At 42.8% G+C, this 18,243-nt stretch overlaps 1 protein-coding gene across 1 annotated transcript; it reads right to left on the reverse strand.

Moving 5' to 3' along the window:
• Positions 1-38: 38 nt before the first annotated feature.
• On the reverse strand, positions 39-13,711 carry LOC114765770 (glutathione hydrolase 5 proenzyme-like). The gene is made up of 8 exons (XM_028956184.1): positions 13,290-13,711; positions 11,843-11,970; positions 11,669-11,764; positions 10,628-10,814; positions 9,448-9,608; positions 9,108-9,254; positions 8,619-8,749; positions 39-1,800 (listed from the first exon to the last, which is right to left on the reverse strand). Exons 1-8 carry the CDS (start codon positions 13,451-13,453, stop codon positions 1,612-1,614), a joined length of 1,203 nt encoding a protein of 400 aa, XP_028812017.1. The 5' UTR covers positions 13,454-13,711; the 3' UTR covers positions 39-1,611.
• Positions 13,712-18,243: the final 4,532 nt, after the last annotated feature.

Genomic DNA, 18,243 nt, shown 5'->3' on the forward strand with positions numbered 1-18,243 from the left:
AGTTGAAAGGGGTGTGTTAAAAAATAGCGGTGTCTGTCGTTGACTACAAACTCAATTTTTTTGTACAAATGTTTTTTTTTCCTAGGAGTTAGCAATCCTGTTAATCACTAAACTAATACTTTGTTGTATTACCACCATTTTTTTTAACTGCTTCACATCTGTGTGGCATGGAGTCAACCAACTTATGGCACCTTTCAGCTGTTATCCCACTGCATGATTCATTTACATTTACGGCATTTACCAGATGCCCTTATCCAGAGCGACTTACAATCAGTAGTTACAGGGACAGTCCCCCCCCCTGGAGACACTCAGGGTTAAGTGTCTTGCTCAGGGACACAATGGTAGTATGTGGGATTTGAACCTGTGTCTTCTGGTTTACAGGCGAGTGTGTTACCCGCTAGGCTACTACCAGCCATTATTTAACAACATTCCACAATTCATTTACATATCTTGGTTTTGCTTCAGAAACAGCATTTTTGAGATCAAGTTCTCAATTGGATTAATTTTATGGCCAATCCATAAAATTAATTTTGTTGGTTTGGAACCAAGACTTTGCACATTTACTAGTGCGTTTTGGGGTCATGGTCTTGTTTTAAACACCCATGTCCTCTTTAGCATAAGGCAACATGACCTTTTCAAGTATTTTGACATGTGCAAACTGATCCATGATCCCTGGTATGCGATAAATAGGCCCAACACCATAGTAGGAGAAACATGCCCATATCATGATGCTTCAACTAATTGCCCAATTGCACAGCCTTAAGAGCGTGCATATCATGAATGCTGGGTCTTGTTTGTTGTCTGAGAATCTACTGCACCTACTGGTAACTTGTTTGCCATGTAGCAATAAAAAATATAACCTGGATTATTCTGGTTAGTCACGCTGCACTGCTATTATTTTGAACAATACTGTACCCAGCAAACCGCATTGAAATATTTAAGCTGTGACTGGTGCCCTCCAGGACCAAGGTTTGTTACCCCTGGTCTAGGTAAGGACATTCAAGAAGGGTGATTTTCAGGGTAGCTGAGCTTCCTTTAACTCCCCTGTGATCCAAATGATCTGTACCCATACAAAAGTTTATGGTAATTTAGAAATGACTTTCTTTTTCCAATAAAAACTAAAGAGAGTTTGCATATTGTATGGTAACAGGCTGCACACACAGGAAAGGTTTATCAATGGGTTCTATGCAGTAATTTTCCAAGATACTTAACAATAATTATTTAGACTATAGCTCTTCCCTACAATATAAAAAATGACAAAAATTAAGTCATTAACATTGATTTGATAATTTGATTTGAAATAATGGTGTAGTCAAACACACATTTGCTGATGCAGTAGATACTCTTTTAGTGTGAATTTGGGTTTTATAGTGAAGCTTTTAATGTGACAATCGACTAGAATTCAAGTTGTTGATAGTTCCTCTCCTTGTGTGTAGATATATAATTTATTGACAGCAAATTTCAGCTACTATAGCCATTTCCAACATTAAAACATCTAATGTCTTAATGGAGCAAAACAAGGACATTTCTAAGTGACCCGAAACTTTCAAAGAGTAGTGTACATGTATCTCCCAAAGAGAATATAATAAGGAAATGTGGGTACTTGGGTACTTACATGTGATTGATTGTGCTTGTCACTGACACAGCAGAACCATCTTCAGCAAGTACGGACAAGTGAGTGGTGCCCCAGCTATCCAGGTATGGTGTGACGTTATAGTGCTGAGGACCATAAGTCTGACTACTGCTGATCAGGGCCCTCATTTTCATTGCAAAGCCCTCCTGGGTCATTTTTAATGGTTCCTGTGCATTAGAAGCAGTGATGGAAATTAACATTTTCATTGTGGCTGCTGGGAGAATAATTCTCCTAGTGACTTGTATTTTTTTTTTTTAATCAAAGAGTTTACAGAGTTTTTTTTTAAGCAGTTGACAGCCACAAAAGGCACCTGGGGAAAAGTGTGTGGGGATGGTGCTTTGCTCAGTGGTACACCTCGGCAGTTTTGGTTTGAACCAGCAACCTTCTGATCACGGGTTTGCAATTGCAGATGCAATAAAATAGTTAATGAAAAGGCGGGTTTTTTTCAATTTTAAATAACTTTTTTTTTGTGGTTTGAATACATATCTAAAAGATATCATTTTAGATAATTCAGATAATGTGACTACCTCTTCAAACGTAAAATTCCTGAATGGTGCAACAAAGGGGAAATAGTCTCAGTAACTGAAAGTCTGTCGTATTCTAACCAATCAGAGATTGTAAAGGGTGGGTCCTGCTTCTGATTGGCCGAGGACATTTTAGTTATTTACTACCCGGCATACCCCCTGTGATCAACAGGTGCAGGGTCACTACTGGTACCCAAAGTACAGAAGGACACGTATTTTTCTCTTATTGGACAATCACAAACCCTGCACTGACACCACTTGCAGGCTCACTCAGGGTCAAGTGTGGAGGGCCTGTCGAAGCCCATTGAGAAATACTGTATATGATTTTGGGCTACATAAGAAATAAATAAATGTTGTTATTCCAGCATAATTGAAACATAATTTCAGTAAGTTACCTTTCTTGTAGAATTATACTTCAAATAAATAACTTTATTATCCAGATTGATATTCATTTACAGCTCAACATTGACTCTATAGAGGGCAATTTAAACAAAAGAAAAGTGAACCTGTAACGCTGCATTTTTAAATTCAATGGCATGAAAAAAGTTAGGCGCAACAGAATCAGCATCAGAATATCTTTGTAATACTAGAACTAAATTAGGTTCAGTCCCTGAGTAAGAGAGGTATCTTAAATACTGCATTGAAAAAAAGCTAGCTTAAGACATATATTACTATAATACAAATTTAATACAGAATATGATACAAAATATAAAATGTAAAGGGTGAGATGAAAAACCTTATTGAGTTGGAGGAGGAAAGGTGTGTTAAATGTCATTAAGTGCCCTGATTGCAACATGGTAGAAGCTGTTGTTAAGTCTGTTTGTCCTGGTTTCATACTCCTGTATCTCTTGCTTGATGGCAGCAATCGGCACTGGTCATGGTCATTTCAACCCTATTAAAGAGCATGAATTAATCAAATTAATCTCATCATCAAATCAATGTACTTGCGCTTTAGATCCGATTCAAACAAGGCTCCTTAAGCAAATAGCACCCAATGTTATAAATTCTATCCTCAAAATTGTTAACTCGTCGCTTAGCACCGGCCACGTACCAAGTTCGTTCAAGGTAACAGTCATTAGACCCCTGATTAAAAAGCCGGAACCTGATCGCAGTCAGCTTTCAAATTACAGACCGATATCCAACCTTCCGTTCATATCAAAAATCTTAGAAAAAGTCGTAGCCCAGCAGCTGAGCACATATCTAGACTGTAACAATATCCACGAAGTATATCAATCAGGATTTAGACCTCATCATAGCACTGAGACAGCGCTGGTTAAAGTGGTTGGCCTCTGATCAGGGACTCATTTCGCTGCTTGTCCTGCTTGATCTGAGTGCAGCGTTTGACACTATCGATCACGCTATTCTTCTTGCCAGGTTAGAGAATGTTATCGGGATTAAGGGAACAGCCCTTGAATGGTTCAGATCATATTTGACCAACCGATATCAGTTTGTGGACATCAATGGTGTTTCGTCTTCACATAGTAAAGTAGAGTTTGGTGTTCCACAAGGTTCTGTCCTAGGTCCATTACTTTTTTCTCTATACATGTTACCTTTAGTCGACGTCATCCGCAAACACGGTATTAGCTTTCATTGCTACGCTGACGACACACAGCTGTATCTGTCAGCAATGCCAGATCAGAGGCAGCAGCTGAACAATATAGAGAATTGTGAAGGACATTAGACAGTGGATGCTCACCAACTTTCTCCTGTTAAACCCTGACAAGACAGAAGCGCTTGTACTTGGGCCTCAAGCAGCCAGACGTAAGCTGGCTGACTACACAATAACCCTGGATAGCCTTTCTATCTCACCGAGTATTGAAGTGATGGATCTAGGTGTCATCATTGATGCAGGTCTCTCATTCAGTTCGCACGTAGATAATGTCACTAGAATAGCATTCTTTCACCTTAGAAATATTGCGAAAATAAGAAATATAATCTCAATGCATGATGCTGAAAAGTTGGTCCATGCATTTATTACATCAAGGTTAGATTACTGCAATGCATTACTGTCTGGATGCTCTAGTAGATGCATGAGTAAACTCCAGCTAGTACAGAATGCTGCAGCCAGAGTACTAACCAGAACCAGGAAATTTGACCACATCACCCCAGTCTTACAATCACTGCACTGGTTACCCATCAAATTTAGGATTGACTACAAAATCCTACTTTTAACCTATAAAGCTCTAAATGGTCTCGCCCCACAGTACCTGAGTGAACTTTTGGTTCTTTACGAACCGCCACGCCCCCTTCGATCAATGCGTGCGGGGTCACTACTGGTACCAAAGGTGCAGAAGGTCACAGCTGGGAGCAGATCCTTCTCCTATAGAGCTCCGCAGTTGTGGAACAGCTTGCCTGTCAGTGTCCGGGATTCAGACACAGTCTCAGTGTTTAAATCCAATCTCAAAAATCTGTTTTCTCTGGCTTTTTGCTAAAGTCCTAGACCCTCATTTCACTTCATTTTGATGCAGTGTCAATTATAAAGTCCAGTTTATCACACAGTCCCCCTGTTAGACACAGACAAAGTTAAATTCACCCTAGTTAGGCTGTCCTAGTTAGGGTACCGGGCCACTGTAGCACCAATATACCACTATAACCACATATTTCAGTATCGGTCGTACAGTGCAACCGTCTGCCGCTGCTTCTGTTTGTTTTTCTCCGAGACACGGAATCAAGCACCCAGACTACTGGCAGACCCCAGTGAAGAGACCAGCAAATACATCCTGGTTCCTGACAACTGCTTTACAAGGACAAAACATGAAACAAACCAGAGGGTCACCACAGCCACCACCACCGTTACAACTACAGCTTCAGGGATCTTCAAATGGACCAGTAACATCATTACGGACACGTAATCTAGACCATGACACTGAATACATCCTGGACTTCTCCAATCCTACAACTGTAGGACTTATCATTATATCATATCCAACCCTGCACTGACACCATTTGCAGGCTCACTCTACCCTGGAAGGGGGTCCCTCTCTCTATCACTCCTTCCCAACGTTTCTTCCTTTCTTTTTTTCCTCTCCCTAGAGTTTTTTTGTGTGGAGTTTTTTCCTTGTGTGCAGAAGGGTCAAGTGTGGGGGGTGTCAACTGTAGGGCCTGTCAAAGCCCATTGAGACTTACTGTATGTGATTTTGGGCTATATAAGAAATAAATGTTGTTGTTGTTGATGATCGGGTTGTGAGGAGTCCTTTATGATGTTTTGTGCTCTCTTTGAGGCAGCGAGAGCTGTGCAGTTAGTCCTGAGAGGATAAATAACAGCCAATGATTTTCTGGGCAGTCTTCACAATCTGCTGCAGTGATTGTTGTGCTGTTGTGCAGCTGGAAAACCGTATGCAGAGGCAGGAGCACAGGATGCTCTCAATACAACACCAGCAGTTTAAGAGGTTTTTTTCCCTGAGAACCTTCACCAGCTCAGTTGAGTTCGCACCCCAGGACAGGTCCTCCTTAATGTGAATGTCCAGGAAGCGGACGCCGGACACCCTCTTGATGATATGACTCCAGACCAGTCTCTCAAAGCTCTTCATTAGGACTGGAGTGAGCGATACTGGCCGAGTGTCATTCAGACAGGTCATGGATTTTATTTGGTAACAGGACTAAGTGGAGGTTTTCAGGCAGGGTGGGACAGGCTGCTGAAGATCTCGTGAAGGACGAGTCCAGTTGCTCTGCACAGTTCCTCAGCACACTGCTGGGACCTGCCACCTTCCTGGGGTTGACAGCCTTGAGCGAGCGTCTCACTTCATGTTCCTCCCACTTAAGGGTGGGGGTGAAGTTGCTGTGAGCTGCTGCTGTTGCATTTGGAATAGCTGCCTCTGGTGGTTCAGCTCCTCTGCCATTGAGGCATCACCTTCAGCAGCTCCATGACTGGTCCTGTAGTTGATGTGCTGAACTCCCTTACAAACCTGCCTGCTGTTGTTGCTGTCAAGGTACTTCTCGATCCTCCTCTTAAACAGGCCCTTCTCAAAAAATTAGCATATTGTGATATTCATTATTTCCTGTAATGTACTGATAAACAGACTTTCATATATTTTAGATTCATTACACACAACTGAAGGTAGGTCAAGCCTCATATTGTTTTAATATTGATGATTTTGGCATACAGCTCATGAAAACCCAAAGTTCCTATCTCAAAAAATGAGCATATCATGAAAAGGTTCTCTAAACGAGCCATTAACCTAATCATCTGAATCAACTAATTATCTCTAAAAGATTCCTGAGGCTTTTAAAAACTCCCAGCCTGGTTCATTACTCAAAACCGCATTCATGGGTAAGACTGCCGACCTGACTGCTGTCCAGAAGGCCATCATTGACACCCTCAAGCAAGAGGGGAAGACACAGAAAGAAATTTCTGAACGAATAGGCTGTTCCCAGAGTGCTGTATCAAGGCACCTCAGTGGGAAGTCTGTGGGAAGGAAAAAGTGTGGCAGAAAACGCTGCACAACGAGAAGAGGTGACCAGACCCTGAGGAAGATTATGCAGAAGGACCGATTCCAGACCTTGGGGGACTGAGTCTGGAGTAGGAAAAGCCAGAGCCACCGTGCACAGGCGTGTGCAGGAAATGGGCTACAGGTGCCGCATTCCCCAGGTCAAGCCACTTTTGAACCAGAAACCACGGCAGAAGCACTCAGTGGTCCAAAGTACTTTTTTCGGATGAAAGCTAATTTTGCATGTCGTTCGGAAATCAAGGTGCCAGAGTCTGAAGGAAGACTGGGCAGAGAGAAATGCCAAAATGCCTGAAGACCAGTGTCAAGTACCCACAGTCAGTGATGGTCTGGGGTGCCATGTAAGCTGCTGGTGTTGGTCCACTGTGTTTTATCAAGGGCAGGGTCAATGCAGCTAGCTATCAGGAGATTTTGGAGCACTTCATGCTTCCATCTGCTGAAAAGCTTTATGGAGATGAAGATCTCCACAGATCTCCACAGTGCCAAAACCACTGGAAAATGGTTTACTGACCATTGTATTTCTGTGCTCAATTGGCCTGCCAACTCTCCTGACCTGAACCCCATAGATAATCTGTGGGATATTGTGAAGAGAAAGTTGAGAGACACAAGACCCAACACTCTGGATGAGCTTAAGGCCGCTATCGAAGCATCCTGGGCCTCCATAACACCTCAGCAGTGCCACAGACTGATTGCCTCCATGCCACGCCGCATTGAAGCAGTCATTTCTGCAAAAGGATTCCCGACCAAGTATTGAGTGCATAACTGAACATGATTATTTGAAGGTTGACTTTTTTTTTTTTTTTTTTTTAATTGGTCTGATGAAATATGCTATTCAAGATAGGAATGTTGGGTTTTCATGAGCTGTATGCCAAAACCATCAATATTAAAAATATAAAAGGCTTGTACTACCTTCAGTTGTGCGTGATGAATCTAAAATATATGAAAGTCTAATGTTTATCAGCACATTACAGGAAATAATGAACTTTATCACAATATGCAAAAAACTGTCAGTGTGGAGTGCCAGGACAGGATGTTCAAAAAAAGTCTCAGTTGGTTCAGTCACAGCAGTCCTGTAGCTGCAGAGAAGCATCATCAGGCCAGGTTGTGATGGATCTTGTGATAGTTGGAGCAGATTTGTGGAAGGGGTGTATGATATAATCAGCAGCAGTGACATGTGGTCAGACTGGGCCAGGTGTGGGAGCTTGATGTTCATGTAGACCTTATCTAGCGTGGTAGCTCCTCTGGTAGCACAGTTTAATATGCTGCTTTTTGTCACTACGTTTGCACACCAGTTGTTGATATAAATACACAAACCATCTCCTCTGCTCTTAACGGAGTATTGTTCTGTTGTGGCAGTTGTACTTTTTGTACTAAAAGTAAAACTCACATAAATACACATAAAATGACACTCCGGAGGGGAGAGCACCGAGCCGCTGCAACTGTGTGTGCCGGCATCTTGCAACCAGCAAAAAAGTTAGTCTAGAGCTCTGCTTTACTGGCAAATCGCATGGTGCAGAACACGAACTATCTAGCTCCAACAGCTCCAACATCTCCAACACTAGCTCCAACACTTTCACATTCACTGCTCAGTTACAATTTATCCTACACAGCTATTGTGCGCCAATTGGCTGACGTCAACGTATTTCAACCGCAAAGCACTCACACAGTAATCTGAAGGTTGCCGGTTCCTGAACCACCAAGGTGTCACTGAGGTGCCACTGAGCAACGCACCATCCCCACACACTGCTCTCTGGGTACCTGGGCACCTCATGGCTGCCCACTGCTCACTAAGGGTGAAGGTTAAAAGCAGAGGACACATTTTGTTGTGTGCACCGTGTGCCATGCTGCAGTGTATCACAATGACAATCACTTCACTTTTATTTACATTTTGCTTAGCATCCCAAGTTTTTTTTTTAAACTGGGGTTGTATTTGAAAGACTTATGAATGATTTGTGGCAAGGAGCTCTTGACACCCTGGAATAAAAGGAACTGAAAAACAGTTTTATGTTCACATACCCTTTCAGAACCAAATCTGGGATCCCGCAGGAACTTCTTCAGACCGTTAGCAAATTTACATGTCTCCACATAGCGGTGAAAGGTAAGTGTTTTCTGTTTCCCTCTTAGCGACTCTGAAGATAGATTATAACCTGCAGAGAAACGTGTTAAATTATACACAGTGGGCCCCACATCTGGACCAAATGTCACTGTAAATTCAGAGACCGACTATTGGCCTTAATTAGATTCCAAAGTGATTTAGAAACCCTTTTTCTATGTCTCATTGTACACTGAAACGAAAGCATAGAACAAAAAAAACCATTTGAAATCATGGAATACTTTTATAACTCAAAGTTCAATAGGTCAAGTAGTATCTAGCTGTACCAGTCTACACATGTAATGTTCATGAAAGCTAAAGTCAATTCTTCTGCCTGACTAGACAAGCCTGCTTGCAATTCCAAGAATGACTAAATTAAATGATCATAAGTCTGCAGTACAACAGCAGCTCACCTCTCATAGTGTTTAATATGAAGCTGAGTGTAGCACCCCCAGCTGGTGGAGGTGGGATATACATATCAAAATCTCCCAGTGGCACCTTCCACGCACTGGTCACAGATACTTCGAATGAGTTCAGGTCCTCCAAGGACAAGATTCCCCCTGACATTCAGAACCAGTGATACAATGCCAGTTAAATCAGTTAGAAGTAGCACGTTTTCACTCTGCTATAATCAGCATGTCTTAAAACACAAACCACAAAAAAAGAACAAGCTAAGACATCATAACTGTAATAATGGAATGGTATGCACCTCAGAATTTTTTATTAATTAAGTGTTAATTCATAATGGGTTACCTGCATCCTTTATATCACTAATTAAGCTTCTGGCTATTTCTCCTGTGTAGAAAGCATCTGCACCCTTCTCTGCAATGACTTCCAGGGTATCAGCAAGTTTTTCAAACCTCAGGGTGTCTCCTTCCTTCAGCAGCTTCCCATTTTTATCTGTGAACAACTTCCTGTAATCGGAGCAGTTGTAAATATGTGTACTTTCATGTAAATATAAAAGGGTAATTCCAGCATCTTAAACCCAGTAGGATTATTTGGTCTGGTGAAACAAACCTTCTCATTCACAAACAATGCCTAACGCGCTTCTAAAAGAAAGGTCCAAATTTTCCAAAAATTCACTTTTGCTAATATAGTGTATTTCTTTTCTTTACTTTACTTGGCAGATGCTTTTATCCAAAACGACTTACAAGAGGAAGACACCAGCAATTCTTATTCGGTTTTTGAGTTACAAAACTATGAGTCCTGATAAGGCCTGACCTGTCAGGAATAGAACATGCAGGGGAATTGTTAGGTGCTAGACAATTTTTTTTGTGAGTGTGTGCACGTGTGCAAGTGTTACATTTGTCTGAAATACTTGTGGGTTTTCAGCTGCTTCTTAAAGTTGGTGGTAGTCTCGGCAAGTTGAATGGAGCAGGACAAGTTGTTCCACCAGCCAGGGACAACAAAGGAGAACAGAGCCAATTGGGATCGGAGACCCCGTGAAGAGGGGATTTTCAGTCTGGTTTCATTTGCAGATCTGAGAGGGTGTGCAGGAGTGTAACTGGCTTGTATTGTGTTGGTGTAAGAGGGAGAACTTCCATTTACAGCCCTGTAGGCAGCATCAAGGATTTAAACTCAATGCGAGTAGCTACCGGGAGCCGGTGGAGAGAGGTGAGAAGAGGCATGACATGGGTGTGTTTCGGCTGATTGAAGATGAGGCGGGCTGGACCATTTTGGACCATCTGGAGTGGTTTATGGTGAATGCAGTGGCTCCAGCCAGGAGAGTTATAATAGTCAAGTTTCGAGATGACCATTGCCTGGAAGAGGAGCTGCATAGCTGCCTAAACAAAGTGGCCTACATCTTCCAGTCGTTCAAATTCCAGCTAAATGCTCATTAGCTTGTGTTCCTGTTTATCTCAGTCATCTAGTAGGTAATGAGATGTTAATGATGTACCCAGATTCACAATCTACATGTGAATCTCCATCTTACCGAAGCTGCAGTGTCTTGTCGTCTTGTAACATGTACAGAAATCGAGCAAGAACAGGTGACAGTGGGATACCCTCCCTGGCCATTTTGATAGTGGGCTGGAAGAGACTGGCCCAGGGCAGTTTCCCATACTGCCTGTGAACCTCCTCATAGGCCCGGACCTCACCGGGAACACCGATCCACTCAGTACCTGGAGTTAAGAAAACCATATTCTTCATTTAGCTGCCTTTTCCCTCATTCTGACCTTTATAAAAAAGAATGCAAAGGAAGAATAAATGTTCATGTGAGAATCTCATATGATTCCCCGTTTTCTTTGAATATAGACTAAAATCAAATTCCAAACCGATTTGAGCAAAACAGACCTGCCAGGTTTAAAGCATATTGTACATGCTTCTCAGAGAGGAAAACCACATGGACAATTCCCCGTTGAGACAACGACTGGGACTGTATATACACTGCTCAAAAAAAAAAAAAAAAAAATCCTAGATATGATCAATAACATATTCTTATTAAATACTTTGTTCTTAGTTGAATATTCTGACAACAAAAGAACAAATGTATCAACCCATCAATGTTTGATTTGGAGTCTAAAACTGGAAAAACACAATACAGGCTGAGCCAACTTTGATGTCTGTGGCCTCCAAGTGCCTGTATGACCTCCCTACAACTCCTGGGCATGCTCCTGCTGAGGTGGTCTCCTGAGAGTCCTCCTCCCAGACCTGGACTAAAGCATCCACTGACAGTCTGTTGGTGGATATAGCATTGACCAGCATTCAAAAGTGACCAAAATATCAGGAAGAAAGCATAGAAACTGACAAGTGGTCTGTGGAACCACCTGCAGAACCACGCCTTTATTGGGGAGGTCTTGCTAATTTCCACCTGTTGTCTATTCCATTTGTACAACAGCATGTGAAATTGATGATCAATCAGTGTTGCTTCCTAAGTGGACAGTTTGGGGAGTGTGTGTGCAAGTGTGTCATGCACTGGTTGGTGTGAAATAATGAAGATGATAAAAATAATCATTCCGAAGACACTGCAGCATACCTGGAAGTGACTGAAAGGATTGTGTGCATTTCTTCAGCAGTTCAGGGTTGAAATTCTTTGGCACAGTTTCCCGGGCATTGATGATTTGAACTTTTCCTGTGCATGGACGAATTCTCAGTGATAGTATCTTCTTAACAGCATGACAAAAGCACATTAATGAAATTCTGATCTTACCACTTGCATCACGGATGGTGAAGATTGAGCCCCCGCCAACTCCCATACTCTGTGGGTGAATGACAGAAGTGCACAACAGAGCAGCAATAGCACTATCTACTGCAGATCCCCCAAGCTTCAGAATGTCTCTAGTTCAGAAAAAATAGAGTAAATGTTAGATAGAAATGGACCAATTCTGCTTTCTCAGTTCCAATTCCTGGCCAATCCTGAGGACTGATCGAATATTAGTATTTAATGAATAAACTACGGCCCCATAATCAGAAGGTTGCCGGTTCGAGTCCCCACACACTGCTCCCCGGGCACCTGTCGTGGCTGCCCACTGCTCAGGGTGATGGTTAAATACAGAGGACACGTTTTGCTGTGTCAACGTGTGCTGTGCTGCTGTGTATCACAAGTGACAAGTCACTGCATCTTTTTTCACTTGAATATTATGATAATAGTAAAACACAACATAAGGATGTCAGAAGAGCAACCAATAAAATGTAGGCCTATGTATGAAACAGATGTTCTACACTCTTAGACATGTTTTAAATACTTAAATGTCAGAGTTATAATAAAATCTTTCCTTTCCTACAAAATGCCGGATGTGCTGCTGAGAAGTGGGATGAGGAAGTTTACAGGGCCCGACGTCCCGGGGCTATTCCAGCCCTGCCCATCGGGCTACCGTCTTATCGCTCATTAGCTTCCTATTCAGCATGACGAGGGAAATCCCCCGTAGCGAGTTTCAACGTGTCACAGAGACCGTGTGCGTGTGTAAAATGGATGGATTTACGATGGATTTAAATAAGACAGGTTCCAAAAAAAAAGCGGAAAAGTGATGACAAATCCGACAATGAGGCAAAAAGCAAGCATAGCTTTCCATACAATTTCTGAACAAGCCAAATAACAATGTTCTGCCAGGTGTGTCGTGAGTTTCCAGAGCTTTCTGACTCGACAAGCTCCTCTGGGTCTTTCCTAAAACGACTGGTCCCGGCAACAATCACAACCCATGCGAGATCTCCGCGGCACAAGTCTGCAGCATCTTTCCCAGAATAAAAAACCACTAAAATAAACCCAACGGAAGACATGTAGAGAGCAGCGTCCTCCCTGGTCCTTCTGGAGTTCCTAATAATGAGGCTGCTTTCCATCTATAGTGAACTGCTGATACTGTACTTCATATAGAAATCTTTATTCCATACATTCCTCGTGGTTAAAACGTTTTGCTTTTCATTGTGAGACCTGTAAAATGTAATACAGGACGTTTTGCCTTGTAAATAAGGTAATTTTATTCAGAAATAGATATTGACTGCGGGGACCAGGCAGGACAGTATTGCGCGACAGAAGGAGATTAAATTTGAGCTGACGGGACAGTAAACTGTCGCCATTGCGAGCCGCCACATGCCAACTTCACGTTTCATACTTTCAGCTCGATATAAAACCGTATTCGCCGTCGTGTCCCCGAACTTACCGACCGACCTCCGAGTAGGTCCGGGAGTCCGCGGCCACCGCGGCTCTCCGGAAAGATCCGTCCGGACAGCCGTGGTCGTGGAAGAAAGTCACGCAGAGGACAACCACGAGCACCAGGAGGACGAGCGCCACACACACGCACACCTTCACCCGGCAAGGAGCCATGTCTGCAGACCCAGGGGGACCCAGGAGGACCCAGGAGGACCCAGGAGGACCCAGGAGGACCCAGGAGGACCCGGTCCTCACACTTCCGCAGGACCGCAGGACGGGCTGAAGACCCCGGACACCCAGGAGGACCCGGTCCTCACACTTCCGCAGGACGGGCTGAAGACCCCGGACACCCAGGAGGACCCAGGAGGACCCGGTCCTCACACTTCCGCAGGACGGGCTGAAGACCCCGGACACCCAGGAGGACTCAGGAGGACCCGGTCCTCACACTTCCGCAGGACGGGAAGACGGGGGTGGGAGGGACATTTCAACAGTGTTACAACGACAATAAAAATACAACAGGTGACACTTTAAATTTGGTGTCAATTCATCTTTTATTAACTCTTAAATCTAAAGCTGGCTATGATGCACATTTTAAACCTGACATTCCAAATGGAATTTTGCACACATGGAAACTCTGTAGGGACAAGAAGTGCAAACTTCTGCCTTGTTTAATTCTCATCATTTCCTGGGGTGTTTGGGACGGTCCTTCTGGTAACACTTCCTGTGTTTGGTGACATGGGTGAACCCCCCTCTACCACTACTACCCCCCCCCCCACACACACACACAAAAAAAAATATTAAGAAATATGTATGAAGATCTTTTACTGAAAATCTGTTGTCTGTGCCATACTGAAATGTAACCAGATAAACATGTATTTGGCTTTGACCTTTTCTTGTCCATCTTCCATTGTGTTAATTTTGCACTCCAGTATTAACAGCCATCTTCCAACTCCAAGATCACCCCAAGGAATAGACACTTTTCCTCGAAGCGGCCCTGTAATCAGAAGGTTGCTGGATCGAATCACTGAGCAAAACACCATCCCCACACACTGCTCCCCGGGCGTCTGTCAGGCTGCCCACTGCTCACTCAGGCTGATGGGTTAAATGCAGAGGACACATCTTGTTGAATGCACCATGTGCTTTGCTGTGTATGACAATCAATTCACTTTAATGTGCAGATTCAGTTTGTTTCGTTTTTGCAGGACCCAGGAGAAATTAAGTGAAAGCGAAGTGATTGTGAAACACAGCACATGGTGACACAACAAAATGTGTCCTCTGCTTTTAACCCATTAGCCTTGGTGAGCAGTGGACAGCCATGACAGGCACCCAGTTAGCAGTGTGTATAGATGGTGCTTTGCACAGTGGCATCTTGGTGGATCAGGATTTTAATTAATCAATCGGTGTTATCAATAACACCGCAATTTCCCACTTGTGGGACTAATAAAGGTTTATCTTATCTTAATAGCTCATATTGTGGTGTTATCAATCAATAGCTCATATGAAAAGCTAAAACCTACCAAATGATGTTTAATGCTTTGAAATGAATTAGTTTCACTGAAAAAAGATTAATCATTTAAATCAAGACAGAAAGGTCAAATTTCGGTAAGACAAAAGTTTTGTCGCCTATACAGAAATTGTACAAATTTACTGCAAATACAAAAATGTCAGCAAATTAAGTAGCGGTGATTCATACAATTTTAAGTCATCAGGAATAGCAAAGAAAGCAGTCTTGCATGCCTCCCAGAGTTCATCAATATTCTTTGGTTTTGTTTTCCATGCTTCCTCTTTCATCCTACCCCACACATGCTCAATGATGTTCATGTCTGGTGACTGGGCTGGCCAATCCTGGAGCATCTTGATCTTCTTCGCCTTGAGGAACTTTGATGTGGAGATGGAAGTATGTGATGGAGCACCATCCTGCTGCAGAATTTGGCCTCTTATGGTTGGGAATATAAAAGGTAGCTAAGATTTCTTGGTGTTTCAGACTATTGATGTTGCCTTCCACCCTGCAGATCTCTCGCACACATACTGGATGTAACCCCAGACCATGATTTTACCGCCACCAAACTTCACTGTTTTCTGGGTGAATCTCGGATCCATGCGGGCTCCAGTAGGTCCCCTGCAATATTTGCGGTGACTGTGGTGTAATTCAACAGAAGATTCATCTGAAAAATCAACCTTCTGCCACTTTTCCAGCATCCATCCTTTTAGCAGGCTGTGGGCCTTGGCAGATGCCACACGGTTTTTCAATTGTCTTTTGTTTAGTGCTGCCTTCTGGGCACTGATTTGAACATGGTCATTTTGAGACAGAATTCGACAAACTGGTCTGGTTCACACAGGGACTTCAGGTGACCAGGTCTCGTGGAGCTCTGCTGCAGTGGAAAATGGGCCTGGATTTTCGAGCCAACAAACGGTCTTGTGGGGCCTGCCTGACCTGGGCTTGTCAAAAACGTCTCCAGTCTCTTCAAATATATATATATTTTTTTATCCATTTACATTTATGGCATTTATCAGATGCCCTTATCCAGAGCGACTTACAATCAGTAGTTACAGGGACAGTCTCCCTGGAGCAATTTAGGGTTAAGTGTCTTGCTCAGGGACACAATGGTAGTAAAAAAAAAAAAAGTGAAGTGATTGTCACATGTGATACACAGCAGCACAGCACACGATGCACACAGTGAAATTTGTCCTCTGCATTTAACCCATCACCCTGAGTGAGCAGTGGGCAGCCATGACAAGCGTCCGGGGAGCAGTGTGTGGGGACGGTGCTTTGCTCAGTGGCACCTCAGTGGCACCTTGGCGGATCGGGAATCGAACCTGCAACCTTCTGATTACAGGGCCGCTTCCTTAACCACTAGGCCACCACTGTCACCAGCGGGATTCGAACCTGGGTCTTCTGGTTCATAGGCGAGTGTGTTACCCACTAGGCTACTACCACCCTACAGACCCCCCATAGTGCAATCATAAAAGAAAAATATACATGTATATACACACTAAACTATACTAACTTCAACTAAAACTTAAATACTGTTCAGGTTTCTCTATAGGAGAAAAGTAGAACTTTTCAGAACAATGAACAGGTCAAACAGGATATAACTGGATTACATCATGTAGGATGATTGTAAGTGGATATGTTGGCTATTTCAAACAGGACACACAAGACAAGACAAACAAACTGCAAGATGTGTAGGGATGTGCAAAACGTGTGAAGACAGTGACGGGCCAGACAGGTAACGTTGATACCATATCACCATAAAAGGCGCAATAGAAAACCTATCGGTGGCCATGCAATCACAATGTCAGGGCAGCATGGGCATGCACACACAAAAACCCCATAGATAATATTACTCAACATAACAGAGGTTGTGTGTGTGTATGTGTGTGTGTGTTTCAGTCTAAAGAGGAAAGGCTGTGAGTGTTCAGTTGTCTGAAGACCTGTGGACAGAAGCTATTGCAGAGTCTGGCAGTGAGTACCTTTTTCCACATGGAAGGAGGTTGAAGAACACATGTGAGGGGTGTGTAGAGGTAAATGCTGTAAATGTATCACTCCTTCCCAAGGTTTCTTCACAATGCTGGTGACTTTCTGGATTCATCATGTTTTGTAAATGTCCATTATGTAGGGAAGAGAAACTCCAATAATCTTCTCAGTTGTCCTCACTATCCTGTAAAGTCTTGCGGTCCAATATGCATGGTCATGGCCACATCATGCTGTGGGGGTGTTTTGCAGTTGCAGGGACAGAACGATTGGTTTGAGGGAAAGATGAACGCGGCCAAGTACAGGTATATCCTGGACTAAAACCTTCTCCAGAGTGCTCAGGACCTCAGACTGGGCCAAAGGTTTACCTTCCAACAGGACAATGACCCTAAGCACACAGCTAAAATAACGAAGGAGTGGCTTCACAGCAACTCTGTTACTGTTCTTGAAAGACCCTGCCGGAGCCCTGATTTAAACCCAATTGAGCATCTCTGGAGAGACCTAAAAATGGTGGTCCACCAACATTTACCATCCAACCTGCCAGAGCTGGAGAGGATCTACAAGGAGAAATAGAAGAGGATCCACAAATCCACGTGTGAAAAACTTGATGCATATTTCCAAAAAAATCTTGTGGCTCTATTAGATCAAAAGGGTGTTTCTACTAAATACGGAGCAATAGGACTATGTGATATTTTTCTTTGTTAATAAATCTGCAAAAATGTCAACTATGGAAGAAAACCTGTTCCATCGGAAATTTTATTAGCATTTGAATTTTTTGCCTATGAATATTGAATTTTCTTTGGTATTGAAATAATGTTGATGAATATTCAATATTTTTGTGTTTATTTTACATTGCCAAAAAATTCAAAGTAAAAGAACCAAAAAAAGGACAAAAAAACTATTTTTCAGCGTCAGAGATTCAACTCCAAAAATTTCAAAGTCAGATATTAAACACCCAAAAATCTGCATAATAATCCAGCAAATTAAGCATGAGCTATCGATCAGCAATCACCTCGACTTGGCATCCAGCCAATCAAGTTATGCTTCGACCAACACAGCCGACGTGCGTTAGGCTTTCAGTAGAGAAACATTTTGTGACAAATATTACCTCATTTGGCTCATTTGAAGATGACTGCAGTTAATGGAAAAAGTACAATGAGGCTGCGGTGGTCTTTATAAAAACCTAAACTGTGAGTTCATGGCAGACCTCAGGCAGGCAACGGCACGTTCCTTTAGTCTGTTTTACCAATCTCTGAATAAGGCATCAAATTGGTGTTCCGCCACGATACTTTATTAATCTTGTTCTGAAGAACATTTCTGTGGCATTAACTAGACTTTGCGGAGAACCGGAAGCTGTAGTCAGTTTTAGAGGATTATTTTTTTAAAGATGTAAAATTAGTTAGAGGGTTCGGCAGAATGGACCCAAGACTACAAGAGAAAATCTATTTAGTTCTCCTTTCTAAAGCACTTTAATATACATTTAGAAAAC

The sequence above is a fragment of the Denticeps clupeoides genome, chromosome 16, assembly GCF_900700375.1.
Source record: "Denticeps clupeoides chromosome 16, fDenClu1.1, whole genome shotgun sequence".
NCBI lineage: Eukaryota > Metazoa > Chordata > Actinopteri > Clupeiformes > Denticipitidae > Denticeps > Denticeps clupeoides.

What these genes read in the sequence shown, in the direction of transcription:
- LOC114765770 (XM_028956184.1), bottom strand. Translation starts at nt 13,453, where the DNA reads ATGGCTCCTTGCCGGGTGAAGGTGTGCGTGTGTGTGGCGCTCGTCCTC. An exon ending in CACCATCCGTGATGCAAGTG is followed by an intron (nt 11,765 to 11,842) that starts GTAAGATCAGAA and finishes GTCCATGCACAG; the next exon opens with GAAAAGTTCAAATCATCAAT. An exon ending in TAGTGATATAAAGGATGCAG is followed by an intron (nt 9,255 to 9,447) that starts GTAACCCATTAT and finishes TCTGAATGTCAG; the next exon opens with GGGGAATCTTGTCCTTGGAG.